The sequence below is a fragment of the Gymnoscopelus microlampas genome (genome assembly GCF_963454915.1).
Source record: "Gymnoscopelus microlampas genome assembly, chromosome: 14".
Classification (NCBI taxonomy): Eukaryota; Metazoa; Chordata; class Actinopteri; order Myctophiformes; family Myctophidae; genus Gymnoscopelus; species Gymnoscopelus microlampas.
Genome location: NC_139951.1, coordinates 44,468,323 through 44,484,610, shown reverse-complemented (window position 1 = coordinate 44,484,610; position 16,288 = coordinate 44,468,323). Strand labels below are relative to the sequence as shown.

At 44.1% G+C, this 16,288-nt stretch overlaps 3 protein-coding genes across 3 annotated transcripts; all 3 read right to left on the bottom strand.

Moving 5' to 3' along the window:
* Nucleotides 1–7,533: 7,533 nt before the first annotated feature.
* On the bottom strand, nt 7,534–8,157 carry LOC311060240 (ras-related protein Rab-5A-like; the record flags this gene model as incomplete). Its single annotated transcript, XM_084078372.1, has 1 exon — nt 7,534–8,157. The coding sequence occupies one exon, from the start codon at nt 8,155–8,157 to the stop codon at nt 7,534–7,536; it is 624 nt and encodes a 207-aa protein (XP_083934498.1).
* Nucleotides 8,158–9,723: 1,566 nt separating this feature from the next.
* LOC311060239 (ras-related protein Rab-5C-like) lies at nt 9,724–10,359 on the bottom strand (the record flags this gene model as incomplete). Its single annotated transcript, XM_084078371.1, has 1 exon — nt 9,724–10,359. The coding sequence occupies one exon, from the start codon at nt 10,357–10,359 to the stop codon at nt 9,724–9,726; it is 636 nt and encodes a 211-aa protein (XP_083934497.1).
* A 1,918-nt stretch (nt 10,360–12,277) lies between these two features.
* Nucleotides 12,278–12,898, bottom strand: LOC311060238 (ras-related protein Rab-5A-like; the record flags this gene model as incomplete). The annotated part of the gene is made up of 1 exon (XM_084078370.1): nt 12,278–12,898. One exon carries the CDS (start codon nt 12,896–12,898, stop codon nt 12,278–12,280), a length of 621 nt encoding a protein of 206 aa, XP_083934496.1.
* Nucleotides 12,899–16,288: the final 3,390 nt, after the last annotated feature.

The following is a 16,288-nucleotide window of genomic DNA, read 5'->3' as shown; positions in this document are numbered from 1 at the left end:
TTACTAGTTACTTTGTAGATTTTGATTATTATTACATACATTTACCCTTCAGCCCTACTTGAACTTTGGCTATTTGAAAATAGCCGATCTACAAGCTCACAAAACGTCGCATCGCGACGTGTTGTGAGCTTGTAGATCTGCTATTTTCAAAATATCTGTTACACATTTTACACATAGTTATATAGTTGTCATATTATGATAGCTTGAGAAACAGGATATTCTGCATAATTAGTACTTTTACTTTTGGTACTTTAAGTATATTTTGATGCCAATGCTTTTGTACTTTTACTCAAGTAAATTTGACTTTCACTTGTAACAGAGTGTTTCTACATTGCAGTATTGATACTTTTACTTAAATAAAAAAACATGAGTACTTTTTCCACCACTGTCGCTCTGTGTACTGTACACAAACCTCCATCCCACGTCAACCTTCACGTGCACACTGCTGCTGGCAGGTATAAGACAAAGGCAAACGACACAAGCCAAGCAAGCCCGTGTGGAAAACAGTGGTGATAAGGTCACATTAACATATGAACCCCAGCATCCCTATTATGGGGGGGGGGGGACAATCTGCCAAAAACTAGCAGATCTACAAGCTCGCAACTAGGGTTGGGATCTGGTACCGGAGGAATCGGACCGGAATAGGAATGGGACAAAAACAAAAAAAATATCCATGAATTCAAGTCTCCATGATTTTGGGGGTGAACTATCCCTTTAAGAGTCTAAAGGATCCCAACCCTACTCACAACACAAGTTATTTTTACATTTAGGGATTCCCGACACAAGATAATCTCAGTTGGGGGTGCGCGACCAAACACACATCACAACGGGGGTCCTTGACATGAAAATGTTTGAGAACCACTGTGTTAAATCGACCTTTCTTCTGCCAAGATGCACACAGTGTGTCCCTGTGATGGAACTTGGCACGCAGCCACTTCCAATAGAGTTTTGTTGCGTATAAATGCTGAATCGATGGGTCATTAGACTAATGAAATGACACAACGGAGGGACATGATGGGAGGATCAAGGTCCTTCATAGCTGGTCCGCTGCCAAGATATGTTTCACTGAGGCTAAATCATCTTTTTTTTCTGCGATAGTGATGATGAAAATGGCCTTGAATCCAGAGGGTTGCCTCAATTCCTGCTTTTCTCAGGGTATATATTTGTATTCCTCTCTGTCCTCCTCTTCCTTCTCTTACATGCAGGCAAGCATACACGCACACACACATGATGGTATTACTATACTTCAACATTTTAGGACAGATATCCACAGCACTTTTTTATAGCTTTTAGATTGATATTAGATATTTTCAGTGTAAATACATTATATTATTGTATAAATCAAGCATAACTCCAACCGTCAACAATTAATCCTAACCTGAATCTTTTCCCAATTGTCAGTGTTGCAAGATTTGAACCCAGGTCTCTCGCATGGAAAGGGACATTAAAGTGAAACGTCTTATCCACTAGCCTAACATTGTGTAATTTAAAAAATATAATAAATCTACTATACTTGTGGGGATATTTGACCCTCATATGTATATTGAAACCACGCACACGCACACGCACACGCACACGCACACACACACACACACACACACACACACACAAATTACAATTCAGGCATTTAGCTGACGTTCTTATCCATGAGCAACGTACACGTGTTTATTGAATTCTGGTCAATAAAGAAGGTGAATAATCACATGAAGCAGAGAGAGACGTGTAGGGCCTCAAAGACACCAGGATACCAGATAAACCATGAATCTAACATCTGTCTAAACAGCATGCTATCTAAATCACTGCTGTCTAAACCATTCTTAACATTTGTGGTAGAGAAAAAGGCATCTAAGAAACAAAACACGTGAGAACCATGAAGTGACCATGATACGTATGTCTGCATAGTAATCATGACAAAGTACATTTACTCAAGTAGTGTACTTAAGTACAATTTTGAGGTACTTTTACTTCTACTCCACTACATCTCAGAGGCAAATATTGTATTTTTACTCCACTACAATTATTTGAAAACTTTTACTTTTAACAGAGTACTTTTACGATGCAGTATTGATACTTTTACTTAAGAAAAACATTTGATGTGTGTTATCGAAATGTGCAAATGTAAACTTTGTTTGAGAGACTTCTGTCTAACTGCATGTCATAATTGGATGCACCTGTGTGGACTTACTAATCAGAGGAATCTGCTTCATAATGATTGTGGACTCAACAACTGAACAAAATAATGTAAGTTATATTTCTTTATAGTTTTCACTGTGTCTTGTATGGTGTCTGTTTGAAGGAGTTTGGAATAAATCCCAGAAAAGACATCTGTATGATGCGTGGACATCTGTTGAACTTGTGGCAGCTACAGGAATATTAGAAGTGAGTCTGCAGTTCTGACTGCAACAGGAAGTTTATTCCACAGTTTGGGAGAAGAGTCTAGGATGTGTGGAGTGTTGTCAAGATGATGTTTTAGGGAAGGCTTGTGCAGCATTCGTGTGTTAGCTGATGTACATTAAGTGAGTGGGAGCGGTCGTAGGGTTGCGTCAGGCCTTCAAGGTATAATGCGGGTGCCATACCTTTAGTTGACTTGTAGGCCAACATCAGTGTTTTTTCTTCCCCCAATTTACGTGCAGTGACAATTTTCAATCTCCCCGTCCGGCTTCCCTCCCCCGAACACAGGCCAATTGTGTTTGTGTCGACGCTCGCCTGATGCACCATGGTGGATTCGAACCCACAACCTCTGTGGTGGTGGAGGGCAGGCACTTTTCCATTGAGAACATTCTGTACTCAGTGTGGGCAGCAACCAGGAGCCAATGGAGGGAGCAGGAAAGAGGGGGGGAAAACATGACAATTTTGGCTTGTTGAAGACCAGGCATGCTGCAGGCTTTCTGGACCATTTGGAGGGGCTTAAGTGAGCATGCCGGGAGGCCAGTATAAAGGAGGGAGTTACAGTATAGTCAAGCTTTGAGATGACTTGAGGCCTGGATGAGGAGCTGGACAGTCAGTCTCCTGGGTGAGGAAGGGTCTGATCCTTCAGATGTCATAAAGTGTAAATCTTCAGGAGCGAGTGGCGGCTGCAATGTGGGGCTTAAATTGCCCCTGACGATTGTCCAGGACAACACCCAGACTCTTGGCCGTTGGAACAGAAGCTACTAGTGTGTGTGTGTGTGTGTGTGTGTGTGTGTGTGTGTGTGTGTGTGTGTGTGTGTGTGTGTGTGTGTGTGTGTGTGTGTGTGTGTGTGTGTGTGTGTGTGTGTGTGGGGGGGGGGGGGGGGGGGCGTGTGATCACAGATTGGCTGATTATGTAATCATAATCGTGCTCCAGCAGCTCCGTAGCTCTATACTTTTTTCCCTCTACATCAAATCTCCTCAGCAAAAACACCAATCAGAAGCCTACAAGCTCTCAATGTGTCCCAACAACGTAAGCTTGTAGAGCTGTAATGTTCACTTAGTGTTCACCCCAGAATAGTGATACTCAAGTGATTAAACCCTGTAGCCTATCTTAGTTGACCGGGGTCCTCCAGGGCTCTCTATTAGTCCTCTTCTCTTTTTTTTTCTCTCCCTCTAAAAGAAATCTCTTTGCCGAAAATAGACGTAACTCATAAAACACATTGTGAGCTTGTAGATCATCTATATTCGCCCCCAGAACACGGGCGCTGGGATTTAAACAGGAGGAAAACACGGAGACAAATAAAGGGCATGTGGCAACACATGTTTAACCACTTAAACCCTATATGGTTAAGCAGAGTTCCTCAGGGATCTATACTAGTGAGTTTACTGTTTTCTGTTATTGTGGGGGAAAGCTTTGGCAGAAAATAGCTATAGTCAAGTCCCACAACGCGCCGCGTCGTGAGCTTGTCGATCTGATATTTTCTGCGGAAGCTTTCTGCACAATACTGATGCTGGGGTTTAATTGGTTAAATGTTGAGAGAGAGACAGAGAGAGAAGGAGAGAGAGAGAGAGATTTGTGATCCTCGTCTGTCCACCGGGGGACCTCGCCTCTCTTTCCAGAGCGAGGTTTGAGGGTCGTCAATCATGGGCGCCGCGTGGCGTCTTAAAACCCGAGATGTATGTCAGGCGGGGACGGGGCCTATGGGCTGCATCTCAAACGCCGCGCTGCAACACTTAGAGAGATTGTGGATGAGAGGCATGCTAGCTCACCTCATGTCAGCCCTGATTACAGTCCCAAGGTAACAGGAGCCTCTCACAGCGCACACACTGTATTCAATAATAATGAAGCTGCGTGCGTTAGCACCACAACGCTATAGCTGATATAAACAGTACAGTAGCGGGAAGGAGGGGGGGGGGATATGGTAGCATAAGGTCTAGGTCTGTGGATTTGTATTCGAAACGCCGTAGCATGCAAATACCCCGACTTATTATGCACAGTTGTATTCTAATCAATAGCTAAATAAGAAATGGAGCGAGAAGCAAAACCGAGGCTGTGTAATTATGGTCAGTATAAGCTCTAAAAAATGCCCTTGGCTTCTGACCTCTGTGAATCATTCAGCTTTCTTTGCCAAATGAGGTTGCCCCGAATTTCTGCCAGCATTGCATCCGCAAACGAGGTGGCTTGATCGCAGAGTTTGAGATGTTTGTTGAACGTTGTTTGTAACCTCTGTACCTCCCTGCAGTGTCAGCTGTCATGTCAGAAAAAATAACTTTCTCCAGTTTACAATTAAAAAATGTGACGAGCCAGAAGAGGTTGACACTGTGACGTAGTAACAGCTTTTTAAGGCCCAGCAAAAGTTCCTCCTGTAGGCCTAAAGACTTTTGCAAATGCACAAAATTAATGAGAAAAATAGGTCAGGGTTTGTTTGTTTTTTCGTGGGTGTGTTTTTCTTTATTTCTTTTTCACATTAACAAAGTTGAAATTAATTTGTAAACAAAGTTTTTTTTTTTTTTTGTGTTTAATTATACCCACCCAGGAACAGAGATGCATATTAAGATTAACCCATTAAGACCTGCAAATGCCTTCTAAGTCAGTAGTTCTCAAAATGGACCCCGAAAATGATATGTATTTGGGCGCGGACCCCCATCTGAAAATGTTTAGTGCCACGTTCAAAAATAGCAGATTTTTGAGAACCGCTGTTCTAAACCAGAGTTTTCTGAAAAACATAATTATGCTGCTAAAATCTAAAATGACACGGATGAAGGGTTAACAAATGAAGCCAACATTTACATCTGCGGTTTCTGCTGGCCAGTGTTCACCAGCGTAATCTAATATGAGAGCAACGACACTAGCATCGACTCCCATTGTAAGAATGGAATACGGAAATGCTCGTTCGATCTCAATGATGAAGTTCCAATGTTTGGAACTACAGCCCATAGCGGCCCGCTTTGTGGCAGGATTAAAGCGTGACAGAACTCTCTCTCTCTATGGGTCTGGTGTTCACCTATTTTTCTGCCGGTTAGAGGAGGGGTAAGGGAAGGATTTGACCCGCTATTGTAACTTCACACCCATCACCTGACTTGCCAAAATGTGAAGACATCCCAGACTTCGTGATTTCAGGTTTAACAACCATCAAATAAGCATCATCTTCTTCAAGACGTAGAAGTGCAGAAAGGTACAAGTTCAAACGTGTCAAATGTAAATGCCCATCCTTTGAAAGCTTACAATCTGTACTTGTATAAGTATTCTAAGTATTAGAATGTTGCAGAGAAAAATGGCAGCGGTCTGATTTACCCCTAAAAGACCCCGTCATGTTTTCCTGACATTCTGTGCTGATCTGAAAGCGGGCTCATCTTCTTTTTTTTCCTTTTTTTTTTTGCAGCTTTTTGCAGCGCTTTACTTTTGTCGGCGTAAATCACCGCTATTAAGAGCAGGCAGTACGAGGGCACCTAACAGAGGAAATGATTCACCTGAGGGCTACAGGCCCAGACACATGCCGAGACTCCATCATCCTCTAACAAAATGTCAAATTGAACAAAATGTCAGGATAGTTTGAAGCTGGTTTACTTTGTTCCGTGTGATGCTTTTAAGAGATTATTATATGATTTCTAGAAACTCTTATGTATACCTGTCTGGCTTAAAATGGTCATAATGCATTACTTAAAGTAGTCCCCCCCCCCCCCCCCCCCCTTTATTATGAATTGTGTGTATCAGGGCAGGGTTTTGATAGAGGCCATGAAGTCTGGCCTTCCGGGCCTTTTTTATTTCCATGGATGTTTTATTTCATGGCCTTCCTGCCTACATTTGGCTTTTGTACCCTCCAAAAGGAACACCAAAGGCCAAGTGGCCTTGCCCGTAAAATGATTAAAGTCAGTCAGTCAGTCAATCAATGAGCTCCAGAAAAGCTCCAGAAAACATGTACTTAAGTACTCTACTTAACAATTCTGAGGTACAGTATTTGTACTTTACTTGAGTATTTCCAATTTCTAATACTTTTACTTCTACTCCACTACATCTTGAATCCAAATATTGTACTTTTACTCCACTACATTTATTTGAAAACTTTAGTTACTGGTTACTTTATAGATTTTGTTTATTATTACAAAACATACAGTAACCACTTCAGCCCTATATACATTTCGTCCATTTGAAAATAGCCGATCTACAAGCTCACAATGCGTCGCGATGTGACGCATTGTGAGCTTGTAGATCGGCTATTTTCAGAAGATTTTTCAGAAGACTTTTTACAAACCATGAACTCCCTGAGAGCTTTCAAGGCCAGAGCAAAAACCGTAGTGTCATGTTTTATAGTTTTTTCATGTGAAAAAAGGAAGAAATAAAAGAAAAGGAAAGTAAAAATGTGTTTTACTGTGATCTCCCAAGAGGCTACGTATAATACACACCTGTCATCTGGGAGAGGACGGGTTTGCAGCCCCTATTCTGAGCATCAGTTGTCAGGAAATCTTGTCAGAATGTGACAGAATAGTCAAAAAGATCTATTCTGTACAATCCCATCCTTTCTTTGACGTTCCCCCAGTGTGATACGGACATGACATTTGACAGCTTCCTCTACACAGCTCTGCAGACAGTGATGCTGCACTAACCTGGATTTGACACTTGTGTTATAAACCCGCCATTCTCAACCCCTTTCATTTCAAGGACCCCCTATTTGATATGCATTATAGGCCACTTTGATACCCATCTATCTATCCATCTACCTACCTACCGACCTACCTACCTACCTACAGTACCAGTGGTGTAAAGTAACTAAGTACATTTACTCAAGTACTGTACTTTTGAGGCAAACCATTTTGTGGTATTTTTACTTTACTGGAGTATTTCCAATTTTCAGTTCTTTTACTTTTACTCCACTACATCTCGGAGGCAAATATTCAACTTTTTCAAAGGTTTATTTATTTTATCTTCAAAGAAATAGCAGATATATACAAGATCAAAACACGTCACAACTGTAAGCTTGTAGATTGGCTATTTGTTTAATTGTCTATCTATAAGTTTGTCAAATTGATTCAATTTGATTTTGCACTTTAAAACATAAAAATATCAGTCAAAAACATTGATAATCAGTAGAATTGGGCGATCTCTACTTTTTTCTGTGACTCAAGGCAGAAGTTAAACACTTTTTAGGTCCTGCAGCACGGGGCCTTGACTTTGGCCGGTGGAGTGGCTTCCAGATCCATTCCCCGCTTCTGCCCGCTACCTGGTAGCAATCTCTTGGCCACGGCCGTGAAGATCTCGTCCACGTTCGCCGACGTCTTAGCCGACGTCTCCATGAACAGCAGGCCGTAGTCGTCCGCGTACGACTGGGCGTCCCGGAAGTCGACGGCTCTCTTGTCGGCCAGGTCGGCCTTGCTGCCCGACAGGGCGATGACCATGTCGGGGTTATTAGCTATCGTGCGCAGCTCCTCCACCCAGTTCTTGGCCCGCGCGAAGGACACCTTGTTGGTGATGTCGTAGACCACGATGGCGGCCTGGGCGCCTCGGTAGTACAGGTTCATCATGCTGTGGTAGCGCTCTTGTCCCGTGGTGTCCCAGATCTCCAGCCTCAATGTGGTGCCGTCTAGGCGCATCGTGCGGTTCAGGAGGGCCGCTCCTACCGTGCTGTCCTGCGACTCGTGGAACTTGCCGCCGGCGCAGCAGATCGCCAGGCTGGTTTTCCCCACGGCCATCTCGCCCAATAGCACCAGTTTAAACTTAGGGGCGCTGCAGCTCCTAGGTCGCATAGCTCCTCCCCGATGTGCGGCCATGAACTCGTCAGATCCCCAAGTCAAATGTCGATTCTGACTTGTCTTGCTGAAACCCCGGGTTTTATACTGTTTCAGTGGTTTCACCATGGAAGCCGCCTCCTACAGGGCGTGACTTGCAACCTACCATTGGATGTTACATCAATTTCCCACAAGGCATTGCGATCTAGCACCTACCAAGTCTCCCTACTCAAGCAGTGAGTGATCATACCCTTCTGAGCATCGCAAGACCCTCTAATCTTCTGCTCGTCAATCATTTCATTGGCCTTTTGTCTTAAGCTCTGTGCTGTTGACAGTGACCATTGTCCCTCAAGCTTCTTATCTGATTGAATCAATCAAAACTCTCCTGTTTCTCTCATGCATATCCTCTTGCTGTGGACCCGAGGTCATAGGTCAGAGCTACGTGGCCCTTACAATCTGGCTCATATTTTTACCTTTCAGATTAAACTTCAGTTAATACAATTTTAACTAATGCAGGAAATACACACATAATTATACGCAAACTTCCCTTGCTGGAAAGCCCAGATCATTCTACAGTTGTTAAGCGTGACGTATGTGCCCCGTCAGAACAACTTTCTGAAAAAGGAGGTTATTGTAAAAAGATGTACGGGTTCCGACATGTTTCTTTACAATGAAGAGTGGACGGCACTTGGTGCCTCTTGGACCCAGAAGTGACGGCGGACTACAAAAAGGCGTCAGACTTAAAAACCGAATAAGCTCGCTCTCGGGTGGAAAACTTATGTCAAAAAACTGCTTCTTTCACTACTTTTGGGTGACACTCTTGTATGATGAAGTAGGGCATTAGGTCATGTTAGACCCATGTTGGTTTGGCTGATTATATTGACCAGACATTGACTTTCTTAATGACATTGGTAACTGCAATTATACAGCTGATTTGTCCTTAGTTTAACCACTTTAAGACTGGCGTCTCTGTCTCAAACTTTTTCAAAGGTTTATACATTTTTTCTTCACAAAATACCATGTACATACAAGCTCACAATATCTCACAGCTGTAAGCTTGTAGATCTGCATTTTTTTTACTGTCTATACGTTTGTCAAATTGATTCAATTTAATTTAGCGCTTTAAAACAGTGGTTCTCAACCAGTGGTCCCGGGACCACCAGTGGTCCTTGAGGGGGTTCCAGGTGGTAACCAAATGGACCCTTATTAGATAGAATCTTTAACTCTTGAGAGCGTAAAATGAAACCAAATGGACCCTTACGGGTCCATTTGGTTTCATTTTACGCTCTCAAGAGTGAAATTATTGTTAAACATCTGCATTACTTAATTAAATAATTGTTATTTTGATCAACGTTTGCCTGTTATCAAAATATTCCAAGTCTTGGAGTCTGAGAGGCTAAATCTCATCAAACGGTGGTCCGTGGCTCAAATGCCAAATAAATAATGGACCGTAACATGAAAAGGGTTGAAAACCACTGCTTTAAAACACAAAAATATCAGTCAAATACATCGATAGCGACCGGCAGCAGTGGATCTCTACTTTTTTTCTTTTCTTTTCTCTGTGCGACTCAAGGCAGAAGTAACAAACTTTTTTAGGCCTCGGGGGGTTTATGTCCTGCAGCACGGGGTCTTGACTTTGGCCGGTGGAGCTGCTTCCAGGTCCACTCCCCGGTTCTCCTCACTGCTCTCAGGAGGCAGTAATCTCGTGGCCACGGCCGTGAAGATCTCGTCCACGTTCGCGGACGTCTTAGCCGACGTCTCCATGAACAGCAGGCCGTTGTCGTCCGCGTACGACCGGGCGTCCCGGGCGTCGACGGCTCTCTGCCCGTCGGCCAGGTCGGCCTTGCTGCCCGCCAGGGCGATGACCATGTTGGGGTTATTAGCTTTCCTCCGCAGCTCCTCCACCCAGTACATGGCCCGCGCAAAGGACACCTTGTTGGTGATGTCGTAGACCACGATGGCGGCCTGGGCGCCTCGGTAGTACAGTTTCGCCAGGCTGCGGAAGCGCTCTTGTCCCGCGGTGTCCCAGATCTCCAGCCTCACCGCGGTGCCGTCTAGGCACTGCACCGTGCGGCTCAAAAAGGCCGCACCTATCGTGCTGTCCCGCGACTCGTGGAACTTGGCGCCGGCGTAGCAGATCGCCAGGCTGGATTTCCCCACGGCCGTCTCGCCCAATAGCACCAGTTTAAACCAAGGTGCGCTGGGCCCGTTGGGTCGCATAGCTCCTCCCCGATATGCGGCCATGAACTCGTCAGATCCCCAAGCCAAATGTCGAATCTGACTTGTCTTGCTAAAACCCCGGGTTTTATACTGTTTCAGTGATTTCACCAAGGAGGCCGCCTCCTACAGGTCGTGACTTGCAACCTACCATGGATGTTACATCAATTTCCCACAAGTTATTGCGCTCTAGCACCTACCAAGTCTCCCTACTCAAGCAGTGAGTGATCTCCTCATACCCTTCTGAGCATTGCAAGACCCTCTAATCTTCTGCTCGTCAATCCTTTCACTGGACTTTTGTCTTAAGAGTGGCAACACAGTGCCATAGCTCTGTGTTGTGACAGTGACCATTGTCCCTCAAGCTTCTTATCGGATTTAATCAATCAAAACTCTCTGTTTCTCTCATGCATATCCTCTTGCTGTGGACCCGAGGCCATAGGTCAGAGCTGTGGCCCTTACAACCTGCTCATATTTTTACCTTTCAGATTAGACTTCAGTTAATACAATTTTAAACAATGCAGGAAATGCACACACATAATATGGAAATAATTATACGCAAACTGCCCTTGCTGGAAAGCCCGGATCATTCTACAGTTGTTAAGCCGTGATTTATGCGCCCCGTCAGAACAACTTTCTGAAAAAAGGAGGCTATTGTAAAAGGATTTACGGGTTCCGACGTGTTGCCTCTTGGACCCAGAAGTGACGTCGGACTACAAAAAGACGCCAGACTTAAGCTCGCTCTCGAGTGGAAACCTTATGTCAAAAAACTGCTTCTTGTATGGTGAAGTAGGGCATTAGTTTATGGAAACAAACTAAAACGTTTAAATATGGAGATATAAGGTTTCTGCCCGACTGATACGACATATACATCATGACTGCGGGCGGCAGTGGCTCAGGGGTAGAGTGGCCGGGTAGAGTGAACTGGAAAACCGCAAGGTTCCCAGTTCGATCCCGGGCTGGGGCGCTCCCCTAGAGTTAGTGTCGAAGTGTCCTTGAACAAGACGCTGAACCCCTAATTGCTCCCGATGAGCAGGTTGGTGCCTTGCATGGTTTCCTCCGCCATTGGTGTATGAATGTGTGTGTGAATGGGTTAATGGCACAATCAATGTAAAGCGCTTCGGATAGAAGCGCTATATGAATGCACCATTTACCATTTATGACTGGGCACGTGAGGTCTAAGATGATGGATCTCCATGGAGGCCACACCTTTATAAGACCCCATCTTCTTTTTAGAGACATTATTTGACTTTCTTAATGACATCGGTATCTGCAATTATACAGCCAATGTGTCCTTTTTAGTTTAACCACTTTAAGCCTGGCGTCTCTGTCTCAAACTTTTTCAAAGGTTTATACATTTTTTCTTCAAAAAATAGCAATACAAGCTCACAACACGTCACAACTGTAAGCTTGTAGATCGGCATTTTTTTTAAATGTTCTATCTATAAGTTTGTCAAATTGATTCAATTTGATTTAGCACTTTAAAACCGTGGTTCTGAACCAGTGGTCCGGGGACCACCACTGGTCCTTGAGGCGGTTCCAGGTGGCCCCAGCTAAATGATGGAAGAGTCGGTAACCAAATGGACCCTTATCAGATAGATCTCTAACTCTTGAGAGCGTAAAATCAAACCAAATGGACCTTTGCGGGTCCATCTGCATTACTTAATTAAATAATTCTTATTTTGATCAACGTTTGCTTGTTGTTCAAATATTCCAAATCTTGGAGTCTGAGAGGCTAATTCTCATCAAACGGTGGTCCGTGGCTCAAATGCCAAATAAATAATGGACCTTAATATGAAAAGGGTTGAAAACCACTGCTTTAAAACACAAAAATATCAGTCAAAAACATAGATAGCGACCGGCAGCAGTGGGCGATCTCTAATTTTTTCTTTTCTTTTCTCTGTGCGACTCAAGGCAGAAATTAAAAACTTTTTAGGCCTCGGGGCGTTTATGTCCTGCAGCACGGGGTCTTGACTTTGGCCGGTGGAGCTGCTTCCAGGTCCACTCCCTGGTTCTGCTCACTGCTCTCAGGAGGCAGTAATCTCTTGGCCACGGCCGTGAAGATCTCGTCCACGTTCGCGGACGTCTTAGCCGACGTCTCCATGAACAGCAGGCCGTTGTCGTCCGCGTACGACCGGGCGTCCCGGGCGTCGACGGCTCTCTGCCCGTCGGCCAGGTCGGCCTTGCTGCCCGCCAGGGCGATGACCATGTCGGGGTTTTTAGCTTTCGTCCGCAGCTCCTCCACCCAGTTCTTGGCCCGCACGAAGGACGCCTTGTTGGTGATGTCGTAGACCACGATGGCGGCCTGGGCGCCTCGGTAGTACAGGTTGGCCAGGCTATGGTAGCGCTCTTGTCCCGCGGTGTCCCAGATCTCCAAACTCACCGTGGTTCCGTCTAGGCACACTGTGCGGCTCAAGCGGGCCGCTCCTATCGTGCTGTCCCGTGACTCGTGGAACTTGCCGCCGACGAAGCAGATCGCCAGGCTGGATTTCCCCACGGCCATCTCGCCCAACAGCACCAGTTTAAACCTAGGGGCGCTGGGCCCGTTGGGTCCCTGATTGGCAGCCATGAACTCGTCAGATCCCCCTGGGTCCTGGCTTGTGTGTTACTATCAGGACGTCAGATTACGATTATATTATGGATGTCATCGTGTGTGACATCACGGTGTACATATGGCTATATACACTGTGATGTCACATGACGTCATCTTGTGATTCAATTAGAATGAGGTCCTCTGACGTCACTCTGACTCAGCCATAACCATATAAGGAGTTTCCAATGCAGCTACGCCCAAATATGGAATGTGTTGTCTAACCTCAATGTGTCGTCATGGCATCAGCCACACACAAATCAGTCAGCACCATATATGGGCATATACTGATGACAACAGCGATCTCCAAGTATGGGCATAAAAGGGACAAGGACTGACAGATACAGAGATCAGGTTGTCCAGAGCCACAGATCCAACCACTATGCCCATATATGGTCATATGCATATTTATAGCTTGTATATCTGCTATTTGTGGGGCGGTGTAGCCGCCCCCTATAAGTGAGTTTTGGACACCGACCAAAACATTTGTGTACCCCCTAACCCTTCCATTGTTAATGCAAATCGATACTTTTTTCATATCAGCCAATCACATTACAGCTAGTGTCATCACCACTAACTGTAATGTGATTGGCTGACTGTGCAAATTCAGGACTGTGATTGGCTAGCGAAACGCATGACACATGTGCAGCCCTATGAATAGCAGTATGGACTTTAAAAAAAGTCATTTATCCTTTTTTTTAAAGTGAGTCATGTTGTGATGACCACACACCGCCCACTTGTGATTTTTTAATAGCTAAAGAAATCGAAAAATGACAGATGCGTGCCCGGATTCAATGGATTAAGGAGCCCTCCACCCTAAAGCCTGCGACATACTCCAAACAACGCCACAATTTGTTTTGGGCTTCAGCAGGTCCTGGACTAGATATGGGAGACGCGAGTGATCGTTCGAAGGTATGACTTTTGGCCCGGGGATTTAACCCCCGACCTCCCAGTCTCTCAGGATGGGACTCTGCAGCTGATGTAAAGCTGCAGCCAGAGCAGCTCCTTAGGATGGAAAAAGAAAAGTTTGAGAACCCCTCTGATAGAAGACAGACCTTGAAACTAAGGAAAGTAAAGGTTCTTTGTTGGCCAGAGAGAATGTTTAAAAAAAATAAAAAAGTCCCAGACAGACGGAGAAAGAGACAAAGCGATGAAAGTAAAACTTTCCGAACCTCCTGGGCTACGTTTTTCTTTTTCTTTTTAAGATTCTGCCAGGGGATCAGGTGGTACTTTGTGTTGGACGAAGCAATTACCCAAGATAAAAGAGGGTGAGACATTGTCTGGTCCAGACTCATTACCACCTATCTCCTTGATATTGTCCTCAACATACGTGCACATTTTATTTGCTTCAAAGCCACCCGAGCGAGCTCACAGCAGCGCTCTGCACTTTCAACACATTATATTCCCTTTTTTCCCTCCATTTTCTCCAGATTAGCCCATTCAAATCGGGAACGCATCTCTGTCATTTCCAATAGGCTCTATGCACAGCAGCCATATTGGAGAGAAATTGGGCCTCTTCTTACTTCCTTCACAGGTTTTGCCAATGATACTAATGAAGGCTTTTACGGTGGTTCTCAAACTTTTGATTTGAAGGACCCCCATAACTCTGAGAGTGTACAAATGGAACCAAATGGACCCTTACGGGTCCATTTGGTTCCATTTGTACACTCTCAGAGTTACACACCTTTTAAAATGCACAATAGCAGCACCCTGACTCTGTTTGACCAGAATGAAACAGAGCCTTCATTAGTATCATTGGTAACACCTGTGAAGGAAGTAAGAAGAGGCCCAATTTCTCTCCAAAATGGCTGCTGTGCATAGAGCCTATTTCTTTGACTATTCAAAAATAGCAGATATACAAATTACAAGCTGGTGGCGCGACAGGCATGAGCTTGTAGATTTGCTATTGTAGAAAAATCGGCCAATCTTTGAATATATATATATATTTTAAAGCGAACATTTGTACAATATTGTGTTCCCGGAGCCCCTAGAAGCAAAGATTTGAGTTTCAAATGTTCGCTTTAAAAATATATAAATTCAAAGATTTGTACACATTTTCACGATTTAAAAAAACAATAGCAGATCTACAAGATCATAGCTTGTCGATGAGCTTGTCGATCTGCTATTTTTGAATAGCCAAATACATCTAAAATGACAGGGATGCTTTCCTGGATTGAACGGGCTAGCGTGAAATAGAGTCGGAGAGATAGAGTCCCCGATAGAAGGAGAAAGAGAATAACAGGGTGTAAAAAAAGAAGGAAAAAAAGAAAAACTGTAATGTGTGCAATTTCTACAGAGACACATCTACAAAGAAAACAAATGGAAAGCCTCCACTTGTTACAGGAACTGGCGTCTGTTGCTTTACAGCTGTAGTCCTACCTAAGCCCCCATGCTGTGATAGAAGCCTGATTTTTACTCGGTTTGGGCGCTGTGTCGCGCATCCTAAAATAGCAGATGTATTAAAAAAACAGTAGATGTACAAGCTCACAGCTCGTCACAGCTGTGACCCTCGCTGTGAGCTTGTACATCTACTGTTTTGGATGCGCGACACCGTCCAAGCAACTGGGTATAACCCATTGAAACCGGGAACGCATCTGTGTAACCACTTTAACCATTTATTTTATACTTTGGCCATTAAAAAATAGCAGATATACAAGCTCATAGCGTGGCACCAAGTGCCGCGCTATATGAGCTTGTAGATCTGCTATGTTTTGAAAAATCGTGAAAATATGTGCAAATCTTATATATATATATATTTTAAGTGAACATTTTTAACTCAAATCTTTGCTTCTGGGGGGTCCCTGGAACAAAATATTTTCAAATGGGGGTCCATGGCCCAAATACATACATACATTTTGGAGGTCCTAGACATGAAAAAGTTTGAGAACCACTGATAAACCAAATAGCAACATAAGTTTTTTTCAAAAAACTGTTTGGATTTAGAAGACATTTGTAGAAACCCCAGAAGTAAAATGTTCACTTTAAAATATATATATTAAAATATTTAAACAATGAGCTTGTAGGCCTAGATCTGAAGACATCTAAAAATCACACAGATGCGTTCCCGGTCTCAATGGGATAAATCAGGTTTTTACAGCAGCGGCAAACAGTCTGAATCACAACACAATGCCACAAACAAGTCTCATTCAAAGCAAAGCACTCGCCTTTATTACTCAGTATTCAGCCGAACACTCCAAAAAATCACCTTGGTGAAGTGGAGAACTTTTCTCTCTCTCTCATATCTCGGCTGGCGTGCCGATCTGACACGCAGAGAGAGAGAGAGAGACGACAGACAGGAACGCATCAAAACACACTGCCATGTCTTATAAATATGTCCAAATAAATTTCGTGGAATTGTGCCGACACGGT